The sequence below is a fragment of the Natrix helvetica genome (assembly GCF_964273705.1).
Source record: "Natrix helvetica genome assembly, chromosome: 2".
Classification (NCBI taxonomy): domain Eukaryota; kingdom Metazoa; phylum Chordata; class Lepidosauria; order Squamata; family Natricidae; genus Natrix; species Natrix helvetica.
This window is the reverse complement of record NC_138552.1, coordinates 30,216,677-30,244,538: the sequence shown is the minus strand read 5'-3', so window position 1 is coordinate 30,244,538 and position 27,862 is coordinate 30,216,677. Positions and strand designations below refer to the sequence as shown.

General features: G+C 38.5%; 1 protein-coding gene across 1 annotated transcript in view; it reads right to left on the bottom strand.

The window, feature by feature from the left end:
• Positions 1-27,862, bottom strand: part of ZSWIM6 (zinc finger SWIM-type containing 6) — a 113,011-nt gene that overhangs the window by 42,314 nt on the left and 42,835 nt on the right. Inside the window, exons 2-4 of the mRNA XM_081941336.1 lie at positions 22,321-22,677; positions 15,890-16,038; positions 11,291-11,441 (exon numbers count right to left, since the gene is read on the bottom strand). Coding sequence (XP_081797462.1) covers positions 11,291-11,441; positions 15,890-16,038; positions 22,321-22,677 — 657 coding nt within the window. The remainder of the gene's footprint in view (positions 1-11,290; positions 11,442-15,889; positions 16,039-22,320; positions 22,678-27,862) is intronic.

Here is a 27,862-nt window from a genome sequence, read left to right as displayed (position 1 = left end):
GTCTTGCATCTCAGCGTAAGGTTACTTTTGTTCATTTTTATGGATTTTTTGAGCTTCCTAGAGTCCATTATATGAGATAGGTGGCCACATAAGTCCAGAAAGAAAGCCAGTCAATCAATCCATCAGTCTCTCATTCTGTTAGCATTCCTTAAGGATGAAACCTGGCTATTCTCTTAGGGGTTGGGTTAAGACACATGGACCTCCTTACTGGATGTCTTTTCCCCCTGTATTTTTAGAAAGCCACTGAATCCCATCTTATTTTGTTCTGTAATGTGTTTTTATGGTTTATTATAGAGGTGCACTTTAGAGTTTGGTTTGAAGTTTTTTAATTATTAATCAAATTAAACTAATTTAAATTAAAAATAAACAAATAAGGCTTTGGGGGGTTAGCTATTCCCGGTTGTTTGATCCTTAGGTTAGGTGCCAATGATTTTTTTATTACTATTTTTAATTTAGTGTGTGTTTATGCTGTTTATGCTATGCTGTACACTGCTGGGAGTTAGAGCTTATAATAATAAGCCTGCCCTCTGGAATAAAATGCCCCAAAAGATCTGAATAGCTCCCAGTCTGATGAAGTTCCAAAAGCTATTAAATATTTGCTGTTTTCCCAGCTTTGGAGTGGGGTGATAGTTGAGCCCCTATCAGATAGAGTATGGTTTACATGTTTATCATTGGGATTGCTCATGAGTTGTCACTTTTTTCTACTTGTTCCTATTTTTTTAAATGAAAGCTGCCCAGAGTTATTAGTAGTCAGGTGGCCTCTAAATCGCAATTGTAATCTAATTTAATTCTTTTTTTTTAAAGAACTGCTACTAGAGCAGGTACATCATCCAAAAAAAGAGCAAATATTCCATAACATAAGCTCACCTCCATATAATCCACCAGTCTTAAAGAGGCTCTTTATACATTAGGGACAAGAAGTAGTAGAACATTATTATTCTGCAATATGGAGCATGATGCAGTCAGTATGGATCTTAAAATCCTATATTAATGGGGAAAATATTAGTAATGAAATGCCGAATTAAGGTTAAGCCATTTTTAAATTCTCTATAAAGCACAGATTTTTTCACAAGTCAAAAAGGCACTTAGGCTGCATAATTTATTCAAACTACAACTTTTGTTATGGCAGATTTTTTTTTTCAAAATGTTATTTTACCACAGTCTGCTACAGAGGCAGATACTAGAAAAATATCAAGATAGTGAATATTTGTTTATGTAGACACCTATGTTTTAAACCAGTCTAAATCTTTTAACATACCATCATGGTAATACTGACAGCCAATTTGGCATAGCGATTAAAGGCAGTAAACTAGAAACCAGAGACTGTGAATTAATGTCTTGAAAGCACCAAAAAAAGTATTTTTGGTGATGTGAAATATAAATGACATTTTTGAAAATAAGGAAATAGTGCCTATCATAATGGAAAACTTAGATCTTATTCAATAAATCCCTCCCTCCTTCAAAGATGAATACTCCGAATTGTTACCAAAACAAATTCAGCCCATTAGAGATTCATTAGTGCTAAAAGTAAATCCAAGGCCCCAATGGATAATGATCTAATTAGATCAGTATCTTCATGAACAGAATATATAAGTACTCTAGTACTGTTTAATTCATGAACTCTCTCTAGGATATGAGGATATACTACCAAGTTTGAGAGTTCCAGCTTTTATTCATGAACATCGCCTCAGTAAAATACAAATCACTTAACTAGTACTCAACTTCTTATAGTTCTCAAGGTGCTGAAGTTCTTGGACTACTGAATGTTTTATCTTGTTCTAATTCATTTTGTTACTGATTCAAACTTTGATATATTGGTTTTGACAAGAGTTTCACTGTGTATGATATTATAATCACTCTCTGTGCATTTCATACTAAATGGCTGATTAATGTAATAGATTATTTGCAGCAGTTATGGCAAAAGAAAACGATGTAGTTTCTATAAGCTACATTTGGTATAAGGGGATAAGAGGACATATATGACAAAGGAAGCATAAAGACTTCCTTGAGAGTTTTTTTTTATTTCATGAGAAAAAAATCCATTTCAACTTTAGACCTGAATGTCAAGAGATTTAATAAGGCCATGACAACAGGTACTCGGGTGGTATATACTGTAGGTGTATATAAAATGCAAAGAAGGCAAATAAAGAATCAAAAGTTAAAAATTCTATTTTCTAGGCGTGAGGTATCTTTCTTGTACTAATTGTGAGTCAGAAATGTTTTAAATCTAATGGTGTGCTGACTCAAGTGACAATTTGTTTTCCATTATTCAGGCCAATACAATGCCTTTTCAATTTTATTCTGCCCCATATGAAATTAGTCACAGTACAATAAGGCTACAATAATATCTGGTTTGGTCTAGTGGTAAAAGACATGAGCTAAAAACCTAGAGACTGAGATGTAGTTTTGCCTTAGGCATGAAAGCCAGCTGGATGACTTTGGGTCAGTCACTCTTTCTCTGCACACAATGTCAGGCTCAGACAACAAGCTGGTGGGTCAATTTTTGTTACAACCAATGGATCAATACTTGGTTGATCCAGAAAAAACAACGACCAGATCCTACATTTGTAGAAAAATGCTAGGGAAGCCGGGGGGTGTGTGGGTGTGTGTAAGGCTACAATTAAAGCAGGTCTTCAGATTATTCACCATGCTGCATCTTAGCTCATTTGCTTAGTGTAGAAGGAATGGATGCTCCATTCCATAAAACTCAACAACAATGTCAAAAGCAACATGGATACTCAGATTTTGCTTTAGTTAAAAGTATTTTAATGATTGTAGATATACCATTATAGGAAATGGGGCTTTGAAATTTAATCCAGACGCCAGGGAGTAATGTTTTGTGTACTGGTTGATTGCTTCAGCTTTGTAAACAATCAAACAACAATAGGAAATACTTAGGGAGACAAATCAAAAATAATCAACTGCAAATATTTAAAAGGCGAAAAAAGTATATAAAGGGAACAGTAATGGCTCAAGAAATTGTGATATATTGAATAAGGGTTTATGGGCTAATTCCCAGAGGAATAATTTTCACTAATTCAAAATACAAACTGAACTTGCCATTAGAGATTCAATTTTTTTTTTCATATTGAGGTTTATTGAACTTATATGCCGCCCTTCTCCCAAAGGACTCAGGGCGGCGTACAACATAAAAACACATATTACAAAAGTTAAAAGAAAGTTTAAATAGAATATCCAAAAAACCCAATAGACATTTACAATGAGATTTAAAAATTAAATTAAAATTAACAATTAAAATTAATAATTTATTTTATTCAGACCAGGCCGGCTTGCTGAAAAAGCCAACTTTTTAGGGCGCGCCGGAAGGACTGGAGGTCGGGAATTATGCGAAGCTCCGCGGGCAGCTCATTCCAAAGGAAAGGCGCTCCCATAGAGAAGGCTCTCCCCTTGGGGGTCGCCAGCCGACACTGCCTGGCTGAAGGCACCGTGAGGAGGCCAACTCTGTGGGATTGTACTGGATGGTGGGAGGTTACCAGTGGCAGTAGGTGATCTCACAAGTACCCTGGGCCTAAGCCATGGAGCGCTTTAAAGATCATAATTAACATCTTGAATCGCACCCGGAAAACAACCGGCAACCAGTGCAGGCCGCCTAAAAGGGGTGTAACATGGAAGCACCTAGGTACCCCCATGACAACCTGCGCGGCCGCATTCTGGACCAGCTGAAGCCTCACATTTTACATTTTATTTTTTATTTTAGCCTTACATTTTCTTTTGCTTTTGTAAACCTCTTTTGCGTGTGTGGCTCAAAATAACAAATCTATATAATAGCCCAGGCTGCTAGAAGCCCAGATCTTTCAGAAATGCGCACACGCACACACACATACACACACTCGCACAACACATTGTTCTATTCATTTTTCAAAACATTTTAAATGGGAGAGGGGAATCTCTTAAGGTTGTTTTTAATGGTGAGAAATCACTGATAACTAGCAAATTCATTCAAATATGTTCAGTAGATACAAAAGATAATAATTAGTCATATCTCAAACTGAAGCCACTGTTAAGTTTTTATATTGTTTTTTAAAATAAGGGTTCCAGACTAGCAACTCTGTATATGTATATACATACATATACACTCTCTTTTTGTGTACATATATCTTAAATGTATTTACAGAAGCAACAATTAAATTTATAAAATCCAGCATTTAAAACAGGTCTTTTCGGTCATGGGGAAGATAACTGCTATCATTCCACAACCACTGATCCTACTGAAGGAAGCTCACAGAAACTGGGATGGGTCAGGTTGCCTTAAACCAATATGTAACCACAGTTTATCTTAAGTTTGAATATAAATATTTGTGGTTAACTGAAAGTGAAATCAAATGCATTTTGTATTATTATACTGGAGAATGAATCATAGGTGAGATTACAGGTACATAAATTCATGTTTTAGTATATAACATTAACATACCGTATTTATTCGAGTATAACGCGCAAAATTTTCTACCAAAAAAAGAAATCAAAGTGTGGGTGCGCGTTATAAAGGAGGGCTGGCGTGGGGTGGCAGTGGCGGCCGGTCCATTGAGGGTGCAGGCGAATTGTAAATTGTAAATTTCCAGACTGCAGCCTCGATCCCGGCCTCAGGCGGCGTCGCGCCGTGCTCAATAGTCGCAACTCAGCTGCCTGCCGCCTTTCCCCTCCTTTGTCTCCCAGCCGGGGCGGCCCACCGCCGAGTTGCGACTATTGCCGCCGCTGCTGCCGCCGTTCACAGGACCCGCCTCTCACCCTCTCCCTCCAGTCGGAAGGAGGAAGAGGGTGAGAGGCGGGTCCTGTGAACGGCGGCAGCAGCGGCGGCAATAGTCATGGCCGCACGTGTTCAACAACGTTTTTTTGTCAATTACAATGCTTGGTGTGAAACAAAATTTTATACCGATTTTTAATCGAAAATTAGGGGGTGCGCATTATACATGTGTGCGCGTTACACTCGAATAAATACGGTACTATTTAACATTATAGGTGAAGTGGGCCTCCCTGAAGAATTATAAGGACATAGCCAATAGCAATTCATGCGTTTTAAGGATACATTTGTCCCATGCCAATTTCTAGTTAATATTGTTTGTCTAACTCCCAAGAAAGTCCTTAACTTTGCTCAATTTAATGATTTGCTCTCCTCACTGGTGGAAGGAAGCTCCAGCAACAGGCTTGTACAAGAGTAAATTCCTTCCTGTCTGTTGTACAATCAGATTCACATGAGCTTAGCATTGCTGTTTTTATATGCCGTGCACTAAAAGGCCTATACTAACTCATAGTTGTGATAGCTCAGAAGAGAATGGACTTCTCTTAACTGAGAACTTCACAGCTAAATTGTTAAACTCTGTTCAACCGCTATTATTACTTGACCCTTCAATGTGCAGTAACTTTTGTGATTTTTGTTATAAATCTGTATTTTTAATTTATTATTTTAGTTTATGCTATTTGGTTCAGTATAACATTTTGCTTTGGTTTGGCTTTGTTCTGGCATGGTTTCCCAGTGAGCCTGAATGGGCCATTGTATAAACTGTTGCCAAGTTACATCTTTAAACACGATCCTATTCTGCAGGAACTCCACATGGACTGGAAAACTAAAGCACTACTATATATTATTAACAGTGTCTACCATCTTCTGTAATGGGAAATCAATGAACAATCATTGCAAAGACCATGCCAATCTAATTAGCTCTTTTTTCTCTGTCCAGGAAAAAAATAAAGTTCCTTGGGAAACTTGGGAAAACTGGAGTAATTCTACAATACAAAAAGGACAAACCTCATGTCAATAATGGGAAACGAGGCTGGAGAATTTTAAATAAGCTGGTCAACAATCCATTTCTGTCTTAATGCACAAGGACATTTGTTGTCAATGGCTTCCACTCCTTCTTCAGAGTGTTGACGGACGCTAGATGCACATTTTTAATTTTAAAAAGCTCTCTTGCTTATATGCATGTTGAGGAAGTTGAAATGAGGTTTTTGAAATGCAAGATCTGCGTGATAACAGCTAGCATAGGAGACATTGTAGTATGGGAGAAGATAGGAAAGGATAATGAAAAACAGAAACTGTGGGGAAACCAGGCATACATTTGGACCCGTAATCTATATGTTGACAAGTTGCTGGGCTCCATCATTCTACCAGGCATAGATACTTGTCTCACAGATTCTTCTGCTTCACTGCGCTTATCAGATAAAGCCTCAGAAATTTAATTTAATAGCTTCAGCTTTATTAAGCTGTCACAAGAGCAACTCTACTTTGATAACAGTAACTGTGCCAATTACAGTTTGGTTTAGGTTGACATATTTAGTTGCCACACGTGAAAGGCAATAAAAGGCTGTTTTGCATTTTTAGGTTTTTTTTTTCATGTAGAATTTCCCCCCCATTAATTTGGCACTTAACTTTTGCTAAGGGGACATCTAAATTATATTCAAGGGCAAATGGGGCTCAGTTTAAAACTGCGATGCTCATATTTAAAACGGTCAGTAATTAAGCTTCTGAACAGAGAACACTATTTGTGTCGGTCCTGATAGTGACACGTGACAATTATACTCAGGGCTTGTATCTTTCAAGGTGCCAAAGGGCTTCCAAACACCAATTAACTTGCAGATCCCGCATGCTGACAAAACTTTTCTCTATAACTATTAGCGCTCAGAATTTAATGCTGAAGCGGCCTGTTAGGCCTGGAAACCATCGTTTGCATAGAGCCTTCTGGCCTGCCACAAGCCTTGAAACAATAGGGTACTTACAGAGGGCCAGAAATGCCCAAGTTATGCAGTACTTTTGGATCAGGTGATTGAAATATATAACACTGATTGGGTGAATCTAAGTGACGTACAGCAAACTCCCCCAATAGCTCTCTGTATCCACAGCTAATTGACCATAAAGATAAGCCTATAAAGTCCAAGAAAGGAGCAGCAAATACTTTTATAAAAGACTGAAAACCCTTTATGGACTTTTTGCTAAAAATAGGTAAAAATGGCGATTTTGGGATTTACCAATAGTCTTAAGCCAATGGGATTTCATAAAGTTTGATAACAGGAAAAGGGAACTAAGCTTTATAATTTAGAACAGGGGTGTCAAACTCGCTCTGTTACACTGGCATCACGTGACATATCGTGACTTTTACCCCTTCATTAAACAGGGTGTGAAGGTGGCCACTGTGTGACACATCTGGACCATGGGCCATGGGTTTGACAGCCCTGATTTAGAAGGAGGGGAAACAGATCCAAGAATGTTTATAATTGCTGTAAAAGAATATTGACGCTTAATTCTTTAAGGGTTTCTGTTTTTATTTTGTTTTGCTTTTTTCTTTACTTTCTATTTTTAACGCCTTTTTCTGGGGCAGAGATCTAATAGTGGATAAAATACTACAAAAACTCTTCCCGCTTCCTCAGAACTAACATATTCAAACTAATTCCAGGGTACCTTGCAAATCATAACCTTGGTCATATGTATAGGACATGCTTATCCAGTCTTCAATTCCAGGTAGATCTTAATAACTTTATCTTCCAGATGCCTAGTACATTCTTCACAACTTTAAAGTGGAATGTATTTTATTTTATTTTTTAATTTAAACTGAACCATCACCTGCAAAAGATCCCACAATATGTATGCATACCATGCATAGAACAAATATGACATAACAGCAAAAAGAATCCAATTCTTTAAGAATTTAGAATCTAAATTCAGTTTAGATTCACCTTAAATTTTAACTTTAACTTGCTCCAAAAATGAAAGCAAATTCTGTACCAAATTCTGTACAATTCTTGTGACAGAATATTCAAAAAACTGGGAGTGTCTGGGTTTTTGACAGAAAAGTATTTCCATGACCCAAAGTCATCTACAAACTAAACTGATTATTAATAAAGGCTAGCTGATCAAATCACACGTTTGCTATATAAACATGCCCTGCCAATTCTAGGAATAATTAATACCCCCCTCCCTGGCTTGTTTGGTGATTCAAATGTAAATGTATGTCTCCTATCAAGCTAGCAACTCTTACTTGATCTTTACAGGGCCACCCTCTCTTATAAAGGAATCTAAGTTGGAAATTCCTTTTACTCATTATTAACATATTAAGTGAATGTTACCTTCAAAAGAAGTATTCTCATACCCTTCATGACTGTGGGAATCTTGCAAATATTGGCTGAACTTCAATTAACATCTTGTTACTTTAGCCTTTCTGCAAACATATTGTTCCTAGAAGCAGAACACTTCTTCTTTAACATCCTTTTATAAAAGGTGGCCTCTTCCCAAGGGAAGAAACGCAGTGAAACCTGTCTGATCTTGGGAAATTTCTATCACCTGAGAACATGCTTAAGAAAGCTTAGTAGCTGGTTGACTTTAGGGCTAACCTATAAACAGGTGTAAACCTGCAAACGAAAGTGAGCTTTATTTCATTTTTATACATGCTCAAATTGCCCAATGGCTTTCATTCTGCATTTGCAGGAGGGGAAAAAAACCTTTTATGATTTCAAAATAATAGGTTTTCCTTTTCCTTTTTCAGATTGAAAGTCATTCCCAAACTCAAACATCAAAGCTCAAACATGAAAGTTCAAATATTTTTTACTTTGGATGAGCAAGATTATAAGAAAAAATTAAGAAGATTCTGGCATCCAAAGGGTGTTATGTCAAATATTCCTTAGGGATACTCTTTAAATGGGTAGGTTGAAAGAACTGGTGACAGTTAAAAGAACTGATGTGGAGACTGGAGGATTAACTTTTAATGCAAGTCTCATGACCTTCCCTGTAAAAAAGGAGTAAATAAAGTCAAATTTTCACCAAGAGTAGTTCCACTGCTTACCATTAGAAACTAAAGTGTAACAGGAACATAAAGCCATACATCACAGTCACACTGAATAACCATGAGCAGAATATCTATACTGATGCTTCCAAAGATTAAGGAATGTTGTAATAGCTTCTCAATGGAAGAAAATCTAACTTGACTTATTTCCAAACCAGGCCAATACAGAATTAACACATCTATGTTGGTCATTTTATTTGGCATTCTCCTCTCTTTCAGGTGTTTGCATGGAATCTGACGCAAGCAATTATTTGAAAAGAGGAAAATAGAAACAAAGCAACAAGAAAACAATTGTTTTGAGGATTTTAGTCCTGGATTGAATAGAAGATTCGGAAAATAATGTAACTTCCATATTGCATTAATTGTGTGGATTGAGTTTTGAGTTACTTATTCTTAATCAATTTTTTTCCAGTCTCAGAAACTGGAAAAATTACTCATACAGAAAGCGTATAAGCTTGATTTGAGGCTTCATGCAAATAAGAATCATAATGGGAGAATAAATCAAAGCTATTGGCATATCTCCTGGAGCAGAGTAATTTTTCAACATAACCTGAAACTACCCCGCAAGGGTGGAGAAGCAACACTGGAAATGAGTGCTCGTATTTACATACACAGTCTAATGGTACAGCAAGGAGCCTGGAGAAGCCAACAGAGACACACATTCTATTTTTCTCCCAATATCATTAATTTCATTCTTAGCCCTGGCCTGAAATCAGGTGAACAGCTGACCAGAAAAGTCAGCTTTGTCCAGAAACTCCTGAAAACAATGTATTATCTATCACCTGTTCAGTTTTAACATCAGAAGTGGAAGAACTGTAATTGATCTGGCTTTCCTTGTAACTTCCCAGAATAGAGGAGTTGAGAGAGAAAAAAATCTACCAGAGAGAAATAGCCACTTGCTTATATTAACCAACACAAAATCTAATGGCCTCTTGTGCCCTTTGGAACACATTGGAAGCTGAATATGGGTATGTGGGAAAAGAAAAGGATTAACAGTGCCAAGTAGCTTTGTTTGCTCAGATGTCAACACCTGAAAATTAGTCACTTTCACCAAAGAGATAATACTAGTATTATATAGTGTTTAATTAAAACAGGGAGTTGAGGCTGTTGTGAAACTAGCAGTATTTAACATTGAAAGCATTAACTTAGAAGTTCTCAATGATATATCAGATCCTGGTTAAATTCAGTCAGAAAGACACTTGTTTTATCCTTTTCTGATCCAATGTTTAGGTTTACTCATTCAGCTGGATTATTAGAAATCTTTGAAGGACATGGAAATGATATGTTGTGAAGTAATTGTTCCCCTGAACTAGCCACTCTTAAGCAATTCCTCTAAGAATGTCAAACTGGCACACAGTGAGCCAAAATGTGCCCCCAGCCCCAGGAAACAGATCTTAGTAATACTGTACACACAAGGTCATTATTAAATATAGTACATCCAGGGAAATGCTGATGGAATTTGTTGCAAGGATTCCCTTACTGACTGCTTGTCTGTAAGAAAGATAAACTGAAATAGATGCAGCTCGTAATTTGCTCCTCTGGAACTTTCAGTGTTACATTCATTTCATTTGGAGCCATATAAAAATATAGTACTCCTATTCCAAAATATACAACGAACCAAAATAACACGAAGTATGAATTACAACTATGGTGTTTGTTTCAGTTTCAATTAAAAGTTGATTAAAATACTCATAAGACTTACTTAAAGGCATGAAATACAGCTTGTTCTCAGTTTATGTTCTCCTAATTTTCAAACAGACAACCATATCTGACCCAGAACAAATTTTAACACAAAGTTCACCTACTACCAGCTCAAATCAACAAGTACACACCTCACTTTTCATACAAAAAATTCCAAATTCACATTCAACCACTCATATAAACATAGGTCGAAAAGGATTTGGTAGTATAGTGAGCTTGCAATGAATTTGATAAATGAGCCTAGTTTGGCCAATTATCAGGGTTACCCCCACCCCTCCAATCTTTACAGAGCAAAAATTCAACTATAGCACAAAAAAGACATGTGTTACACTGAGGTATATACCCAGACCACCCACTTGATTAAAAAGTATGAATGAAGGGTCTTGAGCTAACATTATACAGTGTTCCATGCCGACTGAAGACTGATTAGTGAAGGAGTATGCCCTTTCAAAGACATTTTGGAATCAAAGAGGTGCATAATTATGAAGGTAAACATTTACTATTAATAACTGCAGATCTAGCCCTTGTTAATACAATGGGTTACTTATTACATAGGAAATGTTTATATTCTAGCTTCTACTATTAAACATTTCACGGAGCAGTTATTTTTGGCTGTACATCCTTGGCTTTCGCAAAAATGCACTAATTTTGCCTATGAAAACAAGTTCCCAGGTTGCCATAATTCCAAAATCTGGGAACAAATACAAATTCTATTGACAAGGACCAGGAATACACAAAACACTTAATATTTCCTTCATTTCAGATCTGTTAAAAGCTTCTGCAAAATTATTTGGATTTACCTAGTTCATCCCACAGCTGCCTGTATTTGTCTGTCATTGCAGTTCCTTGTTGCCTCCAAAGTGACAGCCGTGGGTCAGCCATGAACTGTTCTGTTATCAGTGTCAGCATACGAGCACCGTTTGAGTCTCTCATCTTTAACATCTCTCGCACCTACAATATAAAACATGTAGTTTAGTACATTTTTTTAAAAAAAACCAATGAAATAATATATGAACAGAACAGAATAACAGAGTTGGAAGGGACCTTGGAGGTCTTCTAATCCACCCCGCTTGGGCAGGAAACCCTACACCACTTCAGACAAATCGTTATCCAGTATCTTCTTAAAAACTTCCAGTGTTGGGAGCATTCACAACTTCTGGAGACAAATGAAGAATTGCCAGGAGCAAAGGAGAGGTCAGTGGAAACACGGGATTACATCTAAACGATCAATATTGCCAATTCATACCAACAATAAGTATTGCAAGTACACAATGTTTTAAAAAGTAAGTATTTATACAATGAAGAGACAGATTTTTTTTATTATGAAGTAGCCCAATATTGAGAAAATGATATCATCTTGTCTTATCTGGTCTGATATCAGAAACGTAGAAATTAGAAATGGGGAAATTATTAATTTAAATTTAAAAATATCAAAAACTTTAATAAAAACGTTAAAAAGAAAATAATAAATGCGTTCAAACTGATGTTCCTCTAGCTTAGAGCTGTTGTCCTTGGCATTTAAGGAGAAGAAGAAGTAAATATTAACACGATGATAAACAAAAGCAGGAGTGGGATAAATGAGTGTAACTCTGAGTGCCACATCACCATATACAAAATTAATTCACTGGACAGGAGGCGTTGATAGTATTTAATTCTAAAAAGAAGCTACACTTCTAAACATCTCTAATAAAGGGAACAAAGAAGACATAGTTCTAGCATGCCAATTTTTTCTCTTGTCAATTAGGAAGCATGGGAGTGGGACAATGGACAAAGGTCCTTGGAGGAAAGGAGAGAAATTCCAGGGTCAACCCATGACGGACAGTATTCAGAATCCAAGTGTCCGGCGTGGTCTCCTCCCATTGGTCGGTATACAATTGGAGATGGCCGCCTATCGGAGCTGACTGGAGCCGGTCACTTTGACTTCCAAAAGGGGCAATTGGAGTATCCCCCACAGAAGGGCCTACGGTTGCCCTGCTGCCTGTTCTTGTCCCTGTATGAGGATCTGTCCGGGAGACGATCCTGGGGCTGGGAATAAGGCCTACCAAATCCCCCTGAGGAGGTAGAAGGCTCTGAGCTCCGAAAGGACTGCCTGCGAAAAGGCTGGCCCTTACAGTCCGGTTTCTTAGTGACCGCAGACAGGATTTTATGTTTGTCCCTGGATTCAATTAAAACCGAATCCAGGGCTTCCCCAAAGTTTCCCCCCCTTTGAAGGGCGCGGAAGCGAGCTTCCACTTTGCCTTCATGTCCGCCTGCCAGTGGCAAAGCCACAGCAGGCGGCGAGAAGTCACGGTAGAGGCAAGGGCTCTGGAAGAGAACTTTGTAGCGTTGAGTGAGACATCAGCCGAATACTCAATGGCAGCAATGATTTTGTTAACGTCCTGCCTCGCTCTGGCATCCCCTGCTGGTAGGATGGCTAACAGCTTATGAAGCCAGAAGAGGGCTGCCCTGCTGAAGTATGAGGAAGAGGCCCTCATGGCCCATGCAGTGGCCAAGTGAGTCTTATGGGAGGCCTTTTCTGCCCTCTTGTCCTCCGCCTTCAAGCCTTCCACAAGGTCAGCAGGAAGTACCGAATTGGAAGTGAGAGAGACAATGGGATCATCTACCTGGGGAAGCTTCAAGAGATCCTCTAAGCTACTCTCCATGGTATAAAGCTTTCTATCTATACCACTAGGGCTAGCCATGGAGCCCGGCTGGGCCCATTGGCGTTGAATGATGTCAAGGAACAGCTGAGGAGCTGGAACCAGGTCCAGAAGAGGAGCGGATTCCTTAAATAACCCCGCTCCTGGATCCTGGGGTCCAATGGCATCTTGGGCACCCTGATCAGAAGAGGGCATGTGTGCCGGGGCTGGAAGGCCCATCTGGATGGCAGAGGCCCGAGCCTTGGTGAGAATAGCCCTAAACATGGAGGGCTTGAATAAGCCTGAGAAGGCAGGGGCGTCGGGTGTGGGATTTTCATCCTCTGAGAGGTCCGGGGCATCCTGCTCAGCCTCTTTTCCCTCAGACACCTCACTGACCCCGTAGGAGTCGGGGAGGCCTCCCTAGCCAATGGATCCCGAGATCTTACTGCTTGACCCTTGTTAGGGTTTGCCATTGGAAGGGGCAATTTAAAGGCCAACTGGAGCATACCTGCCTCAATGCCTTGGGAGATCGCATGTGCGACCACCTCCTGCAGTTCTTTTGAAAGCTGTGGCTCCTGGGTCCCAGGCAGGCTCAGGCCAATCTCAGAAGTGGCCACAGATTCCTCCCCTCCAATGGAACCCATGTCATCAATGGAATCCTCGGCCAGGGAAGGGCAGGGGGACCCCAAAGAAACCCTGGATGGATTGGGCGAAAACCCAAAGTCCTCCTCAGCTGCTACGGAAGGTGATCCCTCTCGCTGGGTGGGGGAGGGAAGGGGCTGCCCCAACATCCCTAGGTTGAGAGGGGGCTGCTGGCTGATGCAGTGCTGATTGGGCCTTTTGGAATTGTTTTTCCAGGGCCTTTTGGTGTCTCTGGTCCATTTTTTCGACTGCCTTGGAAACTTTCGTAGTCTTGGGATGTTTCCCCTTCACTGGGCACCCAGCCCCCTCACCCTTGGCAGCAGGATTGGGCCTGCTGCGCTTACTGACGGTAGGACCAGCCTGAAAATCCTCTTCAGCTGCCACGCTGCTGGCCATGATGAAAGGCACAGGAAGAGACGTGGCTGCAATGGCTGGCAGGGGCAGTTGCAGGCCGAGGCGGTGGAAAGGCCTTCAGACGTTGGCAACTTCTGCAAATGGTGCCAAATGCAGTGATTAGGGCGCTCGCAGATCTGCGCTGTTCTAGTAAGCAGGGGATGGCCTGGCAATGGCCAAAATCCCTGAGGCCGCCTAATGGAAGTCCAGAGGAGGGGGGAGGTCTGCCTGGAGACCCAGAGCTAGGCCTGATATTTAGAATCCCCTCCGGTGGCGATCTGCATTAGGAGACAAGCTGCGTGGCAAAGACAAGCCTCAGAATAAAAAACTCGGCAATTTTATGATTCAAAATGGCCACCGCAATTTCAAAATGGCCACCGCGCGCCTGGGGCGACACCGGGGGATGTTAGAGGAGCCTAACGCTCCTTTTAGGGGACCCTGGCTGCCTACCTGTCCCCCAGAAGCTCGCTAGCAGCCGCTAAACGACCTTCCCCCGGTGTGGCTGTAATCGCAGTAGGCGATAGTCAGCCACATTCCAGGCAACCTGCTCCGCGCGTTGTGAGTTGATTATAGAAGAAACGGAATCAAAAAAACAACAAAATAGGTAGATGTCTAACTAATACAAAAATAATAAATTGTAAGGCTACACTACACTAGCTTGGAGAGTCCAACCTGCTGCTCAAGGACTGGAGCTCCCCAAAAAGTGTCCTGTAGGGCGACTGAGTTTTTTAAAACTGAGCCTCTGAGGGGAGCAAGAGGCGTGGCTACACGATCTTTGAACTCAGTCCTTGGGCAGCAGCGTCTAGGAGAAACACCAAAGACAAAATAAGTTGTTATTCTGATATTTAAGAGCCATGGTGGTGCAGTGGTTAGAATGCAGTATTGCAGGCTAACTGCCCACAGCCAGGAATTCAATCCTGACGGGCTCAAGATTGACTCAAACATCCGTCCTTCCGAGATTGGTAAAATGAGGATCCAGATTGTTGGGGCAATATGCTGACTCTGTAAACCTCTTAAAGAGGGCTGTAAAGCACTGTGAAGTGGTATATAAGTCTAAGTGCTATTGCTATTGCTGTTTTCCAACTTTGCATTGAACTGGCTTTAGCTTTAAATTCATGCATTTCAACATTTCACTTTGAACCATACCAATCATACCAGTACTACCCTTGACTACAAACATTCTAATCTTCTACCACAAGTTTCCATCCCACTGCCCAAGAAACAACAGACGTGTTTGCAAAGTTTCTTACTTCATGCTCTATCATTCCTTACATTAAGTAACCATCGTCCCATGGCAGGACAGATTCCCCAATTTTCTTTTAAACAATTGTAAGATGTATCATATGACATTAAGTTAGAAAACGATACCAGTCACTTTGCTTTGTATTTTGATACTCCTTTTATACTGTGCGTGTTTGGGGTGGGGGGGCCATACTATTATCAATACATGTCAAAGCAATGACATTTAAAAATTCAACAGATTTTTTTGGTTGGGTTTTGGCCATGTTGATTTGTATTTTTCCCAAAGAAACCATTTACTAATGGCATCAAGTAGTCGTCTTCTGTACCTTAAAATCTTCAAATGGCGGAGAATTCTGAAAAATGTAGCCCAAGAAATCCAGATGGTATCAGCCCAAGAAATGGAATGGGAACATCACTAAGAGGCTAAACATTGTGAAGTCAACATAAGAACAAAAGGTAAAAAAGCATTCTGTCAAAATGAAAAAAATATCCCTTCTTACATACCTTTGCAAAAAGCAGATTGAGCTGTTTCCCTGATCCATGGTATCCACCCTGGGAAAGAAAGAGTTTAACTTGTTCCTGAACTTGCTCTTCATCCAAATGCCAGCAGTTTTCATCATCTATACTCGCTCCTGCTGTAGGATCAGGGGCACCTACACAGTAGAAACAAAGGCTATATGATGACTTAAATCTTTTTACCAATACATGAGGATCCAGTTGTTCCCACCTAAAATAACAGTTATTGATGATTGATTGCACCTATTATGTATGCACTGATATTAAGCACTGATATGATGGTAGAATTCTGTGCATATTTAGCACTCTAAAGGAACCTATATGTTGCACAGCTTTAAATTATTATGTCAGTGGCTAAGAGAAAACTTGAGCAATAGCCCTCTATGACATATAGGTATCGTTACTCACTGGCAAAATGTGTGCTTTGCACACAAATTCCATGCTCAGTCTTCACCTTCTGAAATTTAAAGGCTCCTAAATCTGATAAATCCCAAGTCTGTCCCTACTCTGTGGAACATCCTGGCCCCAGTGATCTGGCAGTCCCTTTCTGGAAGTCCATCAAGACCTGATAGTTACCCAGCACTGCAACAGTGTCGTGGGAGCATAAGGATAGTTGTTGAAGCATCCTAGAAGATGATTGGGGCACCAGGATTTGGGTGGAAGGGTTTAATTTATTTTTTTATTTTTATGGTTTTATAGTTTGCAGTTTTATTATTGTTGTGAGCTGCCTACATGTTGCCCCACAAATCTTTAAATATATAAATGAATAAATAATCTGACCTTGTGCAATAACTTCCATCTTTCTGTCCTCTCTATGTAGTGTGGGTGGCTAGTAAATCAGAAACATTATTCAAGGTAGTTAAGCCACTTTTGGGGAGGAATAAGATAACTACTTGCATAGCAGTTTACCAATAAAATCAGATTCCCCCAAGCCTTGACTCTTCATGGGCAGGGTCTAAAGCAGCGGTTTTCAGCCTGTGGGCCGCAGCCCCTTTGGGGGTCGAGCAACCCTTTCACAGGGGTTGCCTAAGACCATCGGAAAACACATATTTTCAAAAAAATACAGAAAATACAAAATAATTTTACGATGGGGGTCACCACAATATGAGGAACTGTATTAAAAGGTCGCGGCATTAGGAAGGTTGAGACCCACTGGTCTAAAGTGATGATTAAGGCAATGTCATTAATTATCTGGGGTCTCTTGCAGCCTAAGATTCCAATAAGGGAGACAAGTACTTTCTATCCAGGCCCCTTCTTTGGGGCAGAAGAGGTATGACTTCTTGTATCAGAAAAATAGTCAATGCCATGTAGGGGAGGGCATCCCCTCCCCAATTTGAAGGAGACTGCAATATGCCTTCTCTTCAAAATACATTTTCTGGATCTAGCTACACTAAATAACTATCATGCAGTCTTCAATTTCTATTTTTGGAGAAGGCTGTTGAAAAGATGGTGAGGGTCAATTGCGGCACCATTAAGAAAGCAGATTTTCTTTGGAGCATTTTCAGCCTGGGATCAGGTCCAGACATGGAACCAAAATAGTACTGGTTACTCGGGTCAAGGAGTTATGTCAGGATGGGGAGGAGGTAATATATCCTTCCTACCATATGAGACTTCTCAACAGCAAGCATTCCTTCTGGAAATATTATGAGGGCTGCAGGCACTATTTTATATTGGCACTGGTCCTTCATTATCAGGCAATTCCAGTCAGGGGATAGGGAGGAGGGGAGGTTGGCTTAATAGGGCTTGATCTTTTCCATCTTTCTCTTGAGCATGGAACTGTTGGAAGAGGTCACCTTGTAGTTTGGAGTAAGGTGACATTTAATTGGGTAAGTTGGAGACAATTGGAAATCTCAAATATCTGAACACTATTGGGCTTTGGACGGGACAAAACAGGCTAAAATTGAACACTGCTTTGGTAAGATCATACTTGGAATACTGCATCGGTTTGGTCACCTTGTTACAAAAAAGATGTGGAGACTCTAGAAAAAATGCAGAGAAGAGCAACAAAATTGATTAGCGGGATGGAGCTAAAACACGATAAACAGTTGTAGGGTAACTGGGTATATGTCTAGCCACAAGAGTAACTCACACTTTCTTATCACTTTCAAGATTCTTGCAATAGATTAAATATACATATTGTATTCATACCTTTGAAGACCACTGAGAAACTGCAGCAGGATATTTTTGTCAATAATCATCTAATAAAATGCACAGGATTCCAATATGTTTCAAATTCAGTACTGCTTATGTGAAAGGTTCCCACGTAGTTTCCTTTTCTAGCTACTTTTTCTAACCAGAATTGAGTCACCGAGTACATATCTCTCAAGAAAAACTACTTGTGGTTCACCAGTATTAGAGAATAACGAAGTGGCCCTGTCTGTGGCTATTGTTCTAGGCACTTTACTGTTATTATGTTGTTTTGCATTATTTGCCATAGGTCTTTTGTTTTGCTGTTTTTATATTTGCTTTTAATCAGGGGTGTTTTGGTTTAGGTGTTAACTACTGGAGATTCTTCAGAATTACCATTTAAAATCAATGGAAAAATTAAAATGTTAAATAAGCAGGCTAAAATATTTTTTTAAAAATCTGGTAAAAATTAAAGTAGGCAAATATAGGACACAACGCTTTCCGTCATTTATTTTGCCTGTGGTGTGAATGCCTTCCTAAAAAGGGTACTACTCTTTAAAAAACAGGAAGGGCAACACTTGACTATCGGAGAACAGTTCTTCTCCTCCTCCTCCTATTTTTCCCACAATAACAACTTCTGATGAAAAAGAGTTGCTGGCTCAGAAAATTCCAGGAAAGATAAGGTGTATCAAAAGCATATGCATGCTTTTATTACAGCAAGTATCAAACTGATGAACCTTTCGTGATTTTTCTTCTAAATGAATGAGTTTTCTATTATTTTAAACAATAATTTCAAATGATTTGAATTCTAACGTATTTTGAAAGTGGAATAATTAAAGCCAAGAGGCTGTGACAGAATGCTTTTGCTAGATGACATCAAACATCTAGTCAACACATCTGCAGTTGGCAACCAGGCCAGCCAGGATCCAGGAACTCTTTAAACGGCTGAAGAGTTGGTAATAATACTGAAAAGTCATCTTCATACTTCCCTGACTTGCTCCGTTTCTCCAAGTTATCTATCTTAACCACAAGGACCAAATGTTTCCTAAAAGCTTAAACAGTGAGCACATACTCTAAACCTCCAACTTAAGACAACTAATAATATTTGATATATAATGGAAAACATTAGTTATCCCTCACATGCTTACTAGCTAGCTTTCTAGTTCTGAGATGCTGCACTGTCAGTTTGTCAAGAATGTTATGAGATTCTTTCCATCAAGATTTGCTTATATCTACCCATCAAGGGCATAGTAGAGGAGGCAGCAGACTTCAAAGTTGATTGAATGTTATCATTTCAAGCCAAAACTCTTGATTTTAAGGACAGTGACCATGGCCAAATGCAAAAGCAAATTCAAGTAAAACCTGCTCTGAGTTAGGGAATAAGATCCTACGGTGCCTGAAGCCAACAGGAAGAGAAGCTCAAGAAGCTCGCAGGTCCATATTAGAGGTATTAAAGGTAAAAAATAATCAAAAAACTGTAATGAAAGCAAAAGTGACGGCAAAAGAAGCCAATGTAGCTTCATGCGTAAAAACATATATATACATACACATATACATACATACATACATACACACACACACACACCTCTCTTTGAAGGTTAGATACACAAGCAACTGAAGGGCAGAAAGCAAGAAAGGACACAGTACATACAGTATAGGAAATGGATATAAGAATAGATCACAGAAAGAGTATAGACAGGCAGGGCAGAGCAGCAGAGGTGTGTCAGGAAAGTTGAATTCATAATGAGCTGAGCTCAGGAAAGGCTGCAGAGGGGAAAGAAAAACCTTTATACATGCCTTTATATAAGGCAAATGAAAAGAATCAGTTTACTAGCAGTCAAATAAACATTGTAAAATATTAGTAACAAAGAAACACAGATATACATTCAACTATTTTGGTTCAGATCTCCCTAACACAAGACTATGTTAGTGCTGCCAAGAAATTTTGGGCAGAACTAAAGTTTGAAACTGGGAGAAACCTAGTCAGGGATTTACCCTGAGTGAATTTAAATTTCCATGACGAAATTAATTCCATCGTGGGTTGCTGAAAAAACTAGTTATCATCTGCCCAATTCCTTATGTATTATCTCTGAGAAATCCTGGAGAAGAGATGAAGTGCCTGATGACTGGATATTATCCATTATTTTCCAAAAGAAAAAGACCTAGCAAATTAGAAAAAATAATTTGATTGTACCTAGGAAATTTCTAAAGGGGACTATAAAGAAATGAATCCATAAACATCTTCAGAAAAAATCTAGTAATAACCAGGAGTCAGCATGGACTTCTCAAAAACATATCTTTTATTGTTCTAGTAATAGTAGAATCAGTTAAGTGGGGGGAGGGGGACAGGTGGGCTTCCCTTTCTTGGATGTTTTTAATTGAAGGCTAAAAAGATACCATCTGGGATGCTGGGGTTTGGATTCGATACTTTAAATGGCAGCTTTCAATTTTATAATTCCGTGAAAGTAAATAATTCATTTTTGGGTGCCATGTTAAATTAGTCCCAGTTACATTACATAAAATTGGAATTTGCTCTTTACTCAAATCTTTACTTAGAATGTATGCATTCTAAGGACATTTAATCTATGATCTAATCTGTAGGCATTTCCAAAGATCGATATTAGCATGGCTAATCACAAACTACCAACTTCCTATTTATAACCAAATATTCATATTGGCAAAGAAACCTTGTCCTCTCATCAAAAAATTGCTAGAAATTAAAGGGATGAGTGGGGGAGGAGGAAGAGGTATGAGCCAAATTTGAAATTATCACATATACTTTTTCATGTTGTACATCTGAAAAATTAAATGGATGCTCAAGTCTTGAAAGACCAGGACTGAAGCTTGACTGAGGTATCTATTTACTTCACATTTGCTGAAATTTTCAGGCCAAATGAACTGCATCCTAAGCTACCAAAGGGACTTGTTCATGGTCTGTCCAAATCTTTTTATGCATTGTCTTTGAACTCCTGGAAAAGTGGTCAAGTCGCTGATTATTGAAGGACAGCAACACGGTAGGATTGGGCAAAGCATTCAAAGCAGCAACTTCATCATATGGCTTTTAAAGTGCCCACCCTCAGGCTTGCACTTACTCCATGCAGCGAGCAATTTATATACATCACTATATTGTCTAACTTAGCTTGCACAATACATGAATCAGCTTGGGACACATCTACTAGTATACTGTAGAGTCAAATGTTAATTCTTCCAGTTTGTAAGTGTTGGAGATCAAGCAACAATTGTTCGTTTGTTTGCTTGCTTCCTTGCTTAAATTTCTTGTTCATTTTAACAATAAGTAGTTAAAACAATAAGTAGCAAAAAATACATCCTGGCATATTGTTCAGATGATTCAACAAAGCTGCCTGTCCAAATTCCCGTGGAAGGAATGATTACACCACATAACATATTTCACCTTTCTTGGGGCGGGGGGGATATTCCTCTCCTACTTTCAATTAAGCATTCTTGATTATATATAGTCTAATCCTCATATCACCTTTCTAAATGCTTTCAGGGTTAGGGTTTCCTGTCAATCAAGTAGTTTTCTGTCATATAACATTTCAATTAGAAATATGTTGATCATCTACAAGTGGGAGAGTTACTCAGCTGGACATTGAATTAAAATCCCCCAAATAAATGAAACTCGTGTTTCTTTAAGCAATAACCATCTAAGTAAGTAGAAAATAATTCTGTTGTTCTTCTGGCAAGTTATTAATGGTAGATATTACCTTTTCTTAACAGTCTCTATGGGTCCCCTTGTTAGATTTGAGATAAAATAAATCATTTATATCTTTTCTCAATGTGGCTGAGCAACTGTTGTTCTCCATGGAAACATGTCATTAGACCCTTACACAACTTGTTCCTGACAGCTTTATCCAACCTGCACATGCACATAAAAATTCGGATAATGCAAGTCTAAGCCTATAACCTACTGTATATCTGAAGGCCTCATCAGACCATCTCATTCATACCTCTCTTTTATTTGACATCACAGCATGATATTTAGAGGGACAGCACTGCTCAATGTGATTCATGCACTACAATACATGAATGGAACTAAAGTCTTTTCTGCAAAAACAGGCAGCCTTTCCCAGTTTTCAGTTAGCTTTCTGCACATTGCCTAAACTAACAGGCTAAAAGTGTCATTTGTTCTAAACATATTTGGAGAGAGAACATGAAAGGAAGTCCAAAAAGCTTACGGAAATACAGTATCAATAGGATTAAACTGAAGTACTTTCCTGGAAGAAAGAAAAGGATTCTGGAGTAAGCACTGGAGAAAAAAAAAACTAACTCACCATGAACTTGATTGATCTCTGAATTCTGAGAAAGGATTTCATCTGCAAGTTTTTGAGCCGTTGGCAAAACTTCAGTATGGTGCACTGTAATCAAATACTGTACAAATTTTTGCAGTTGGTCTCTGTTCATTTGAAAAAGAGTCTCTGAAATGGGAAGATGCAGTTTGACCTGATCTGGCTTGCGGATCCGGTATAAAGAAAGGGCCACAACATGGGCACAGTAAAATATGTCTTTGTTTCCACAGCTACAGGTCACTGAGGTAATCTTGCAACGATCAAAGCTGATAGCCACATTGCAAACAGTTTCTGGCTCGGATTGCATGGCAGGTTCAGTCACGGTACCGCTCAGGTGGAAACCTGTTCATCAGAAGAAAATAGTCATCTTTAAAAATCAGCAAAATGCGTGTTTGCTATTTTAAGCAAGCAAAGTTTGATAAGCTGAATGCACTTAAATGGAATTCACCATCTTAGACAGCAACTGTGGTCTTTAGCAGCAGCCACTAAAGTCACCTAAAAACACTTATATATACCGGTAAATAGTTCTACATGAACAAAGTGGTAACTGTGGTAGATGATGACTACAGAAAAAAACAGGAAACAGGCATTCATACACCAAAATACTGAATCTGCATTACTTTAGAACCCGCACAATAACAACTTCCAGCGCTACTTATTGCAAATGGTAGCTGGAAGCTTCCATCAATGGAATCTAAGAACATTTTAGTGCCTCTATTTATTTTTAAACCCAATGCTGTGTTCACACATGAAAAATGTCAAAACAATAGGGATGGAAATTATTCAGGAAACTGCTTTTCTTTTCAGCTCTTAGTGTACTATCACAAAGACTGCATTAAGGCTACACTCTGGAGGAAAAGCTATATGGATTTCCAAATCCCAGTGAGTGTATTCATTTGATGCACACAACCCTAGAATAAATAAAACAGACTTCTATATACAACTTTTTAAAGTTAAGTTGCTGTGTGACATCTTAATACTTCTACTCTATGAATCTTTTACTTTTTACTATCACATATTCTCTTTTCATGGGCTTTTAGATCCACTTCTTCTGTTAATCTTGCTACTCTTTCTCAAACTAAAAGCTTGACCACCCAGTGGAGACATCACAACAGCTGTTGTGGAACTGCTTCAATAACAAGCACTTTTGAATGTTTCTAGTTAGGAAATAAACTGGTTTCATGCAGAGAATAAGTTTGTTGGACTAGTATTGTTTTAGCCCATTGTTCTCTGATGGACATCCAATTCTTACATAGGCAGTCCAAATATCTGTCACTAAGCAATGTAGTTGTTAAAGACCAACATCACACGACCATGCTGACTTAAACAATGGTAATTCCAGTCGCCCTGTGTGGCTGTTAGGCACAACATCCCATGATCACCATTTGAAACTTCCTGCTGGCTTTCCCATGGACTTTGCTTGCTGGTAGCCAGCAGTGAAGGTTGCAAATGATGATAATGTGACTGCAGGGTACTGTGATTCTTGTAATTGCGAGCCATTCGCCAAGTGCCTGATTCACGATCATATGATCGCAGAGATGCTGCTCCAGCTGCAACTGCAAGGAATGGTTATAAGCCTTCTTGTTCACCCTAATCAAAAGTGGCCGCTGAATGAGAACTACCTGTAGAATGCTTTTATGTGTTACTGGTCATGTGGGGAGAAAGCACTCAAATATGTTTCTCAGTATGACATATAAATACCTATGACATATAAATACTCATGATGACCAGACATACTAAGAAAAATATGGCTGATAAGTTTTTTTTTTAAATCATGAAGATCAACAAGGATCATTAGGGACCAGTTTATGAGCATAAAATATTTTGCATCATTTTTTCCTGCATATTTAATCATTTTTAAAGGATTTCTTTGTAGTTTTGTTTGAGACCACAGCTATACATTAAAATGCATTTCTAATATATCCAGTTATAGTGCCAAGTAAAACTGTTGTATCAGAGATTAGACTGCAAATTAATCAGCACAAGTAATTTTGAGAGTGCTTTATTGCAAATGTGTATTAGTATTAGTTAAGAGAAATTAAAATGGAAACAAAATGGTAAATAAAAAAATAAAACAAAATAAATAAAATACTTTAGCTTGATAATGACACATGGACTCATTTTTGGAATGAACACAATTCTATAAAATCAGTAAGAATCAACCCATTCCCCCAACAGGCTTCAACAAAAAATTATTTCTCAAATATAGTACCATGCTTAATAAAAGCAAAACTTATCTTCCGCATGTAAATGCATATAATTCTTTAACAAATACCTTTTGACATTGAGCTATTTTTTTTTCCAATTATCGGTACATGTAATTATTTCTTTTAAAAAACACAATTTTGATATGATATCAGAATTCACTGGCTTAGATTTTTTTTTTAAATATATCTCTGGGGGGAAAAAAATACTCATGTGATAGATACTGATGGAAAAAATTATATGTATGACCAGTTCCTCTCAGTGAATGTAAAGACTACAATTCATAGGCACACATACACAAAGAAATACACAATTCCATCTCTTTCTGCTCATCAACTTTTATGCTTGATTAGATTTGGGGCAGAGCAAGTGTGAGTGAGAAGGCAAGGAAAATCAGTAAAGATTACTTGCATCTTTTACAATAGGGAGATTCATGGCATCTCCACTGGTCACAATGTTTGAGGTGATTTAACAAAATACAATTAGTATTTTTCACTTCCACCATAGTGACATTTCACTGCTGAATACAGTAGTTTCCCGGCAGCTCCAATAATTACCCTAATGAAAAGAAATGCTGAGGACCATAAGAAAAACCACATTTGTCATAGATAATTCAGGTAATCTTTTAGTTCTGACCATTACTCTTTTTTACTTTGGAATAATGTATTATTTATTGTAATCTCCTCTAACAATTATTACATTTCCAATCAAGACAGCAGCAAAGTTTTGCCAAAACCCACAGCAGGAAATGGCACAAGAAAGAAAAGCTACAAAGTATGTGCTATCCTACCTCAACTTCAAGATCCAGACTGACCCAGATGACCATGAAATTCTGGGAGATGAAGTCTATATATCTTAAAATTGCTGAGGTTGAGAAACTATCACAGGGTATTCCCTCCTACGCCTGAGACTGATCTGGAAAAAAATTGCTTCCAAAGTGTATGTTTTGCCACAAATCTTACTACCTCATTTGAACAGGTATGTATTTTGAAAAAAAAAACAAGGCAAAATGGAGTAGGTAATGTTTTTGGACTAAATCTTTTTTTTTTTAAGCATACCATGGATACGCTCACCAAATGGCTACCATGAGAGACTTGCCTACTCATAAAATGACTGTGTGATAGGCATTACCAGTCATAAAATACTAATTTGCTATAAAGTAAATTAGCATTCGCTACCCTCCCACAAGAAAGAGGATCAAGGTGGATGGAGTCTCTATATCCAGGAGGGCTCTATAATATATTTTAAAGTTAATTAAGAATCATATTATGCTCTACCTGCTATGTTTTGGCCTCATGAACCAAAGTAATCCCAGTTAACTCTTTCAAACTATAGTTCTGAAAGTTTCCTTTTAAAAGTGGTCTTTAATTAATAGTTGTAAAAAAAAGGAGAGACAGATTTCCCCTTCAAGGGTTTTCCAATAAGATCACAATTATTCCCTTCATACATATCCTGTCCAACCTGTGATCCATTTTAGTAAGATACTAACAGTCTTCTGTAGATAGCAAATTTGAACAATTTATATTACCTTACCCCTCAAGCAATATCAGGGGCAAACCCGGAGAGAAATGATCAGCCACCTCAATAAATGAATCATATACATAACAGACATATCAAAGGCACTCAGATCTCCCCCCCCCCCTTAAATTCACATTCAAAGTGTATCCCTTTTACTTCTTCCTGTATCTGGAATAATCAAGGTCTATTTCGCTTTTTTTAGTATTTTTAGATTACATATGCTATTTTGTTAAAAAAAATATTATTCTCAAATAGTACCTTATCTAGGCAATAGAGACAAGGAATTTCACATGTGGGAGCATTTGATGTTTTTTTTTACTTCCATACAGTATTGCTGTAAAATTAAATATTTGCTAACTCCATGAAAAGTAGGCTACAGTATGTCAGCATAGTACCCACTGCTTTTCATTGTTACCTGCATCATGTAAAGTAAGGAAACAATTAGGTGTATAATACAGGATTTATTTGTATCCCACCTTTTCTCGGTAGTCTACAGGGAGTAATCTATTAATTTTATTTCTACAACAATCTTGTAAATGGATTAGGACCAGCAAAAGTAACCTATCCAAAATCATGCAATGAATTCCATGGTCTCATACGAATTTGAATTTGGCTTTTTAGGGACTTCATGCAAACACTTTAATCCCTATCTTATACTTGTTGTGTGGGTCAGAGTGACAGAGGACAAATGTCACCAGTAAGCATGAAAGGTATGTGCCAAACCTATTGTCTCTAGCAATGCCTCTCACCAACAGCCATTTTTTTAATTATCAGTAGAAGTTTTATTAACATGCTACTGAAATGAGCTCATGTGCCTCAAAACCTTATGGAACCCAACAACCCCAAAGCAGACTTTTGGATTTAAGTTACTACAGACCCTTATCCTCTTTTCCTGTTTATGGAGTAGCCAAAGCCTGTCTTTACCGATAAGAATTGTGGAAACCATCAAGAGCCTCAAACATTTCCTTTGTTTGTTTAGTTCTATCCAGGGTCACCATTTGGTTACATAGTTTAAACACATGTCTGTAAAACTACATTACTCTTTAGAAATGGGGAGGAGGTGTTTTCAGGGAAATGTTTATTTGAAACTACAAATATGTCACTTGTTGTCTCCTCATGATAAATAAGTCAGCCTCTCCCAATCGAAAGAGGCTGAAGAAGGGGAGATAAAACATCTAATACTCAGTTATTTTCTCTTGCTAGATAACACTGCTTGAAAAGTAAGAGGGTTTGGGAGAAGGGGATTGACAAATGGACATTGACTAATTATGAAAGTGATACTAGACAGTAGCTTTGTAACCTAGTCACTGACTTGAGATGACTGAAAAGTGTAAATTCCACCAGAGATTCCTTACTTGCAAGAAGAGATTGGTTAAAAACTGCCTGCCGGTATGTTTTATTGCAACATGAACAAATGTCTGCTTGTCCTTTGGAGTAATTTGAATTTAATACAGTGTAACAGATGAGCAATCTGCTTTATAAACTAGTTCCAACCTTCCTGCCTCCCTACCCCTCAAGCATTCTTGGATATGCTTCCATTAAGAGCATATCTCAGCACATCCTGCTGGCTCTGGTAGCCAAAATGCCCCCCACTTTTCATCTCTCTCCAGTCTCTTGTGGACCATACAGCATAAATTAACTATTCATTATGTGTGAGGAAGTCACAGATAAAGGTGCACCCTGCTGCGAAAGACTGCTATTTTACATGTCAATTTTAGAATGAAAGCATCTGCTACCTTACTAACATGTATATTTAAAGCCACCACATAATACACTGTTCATTGCTTGTTTATTCAGATATTAT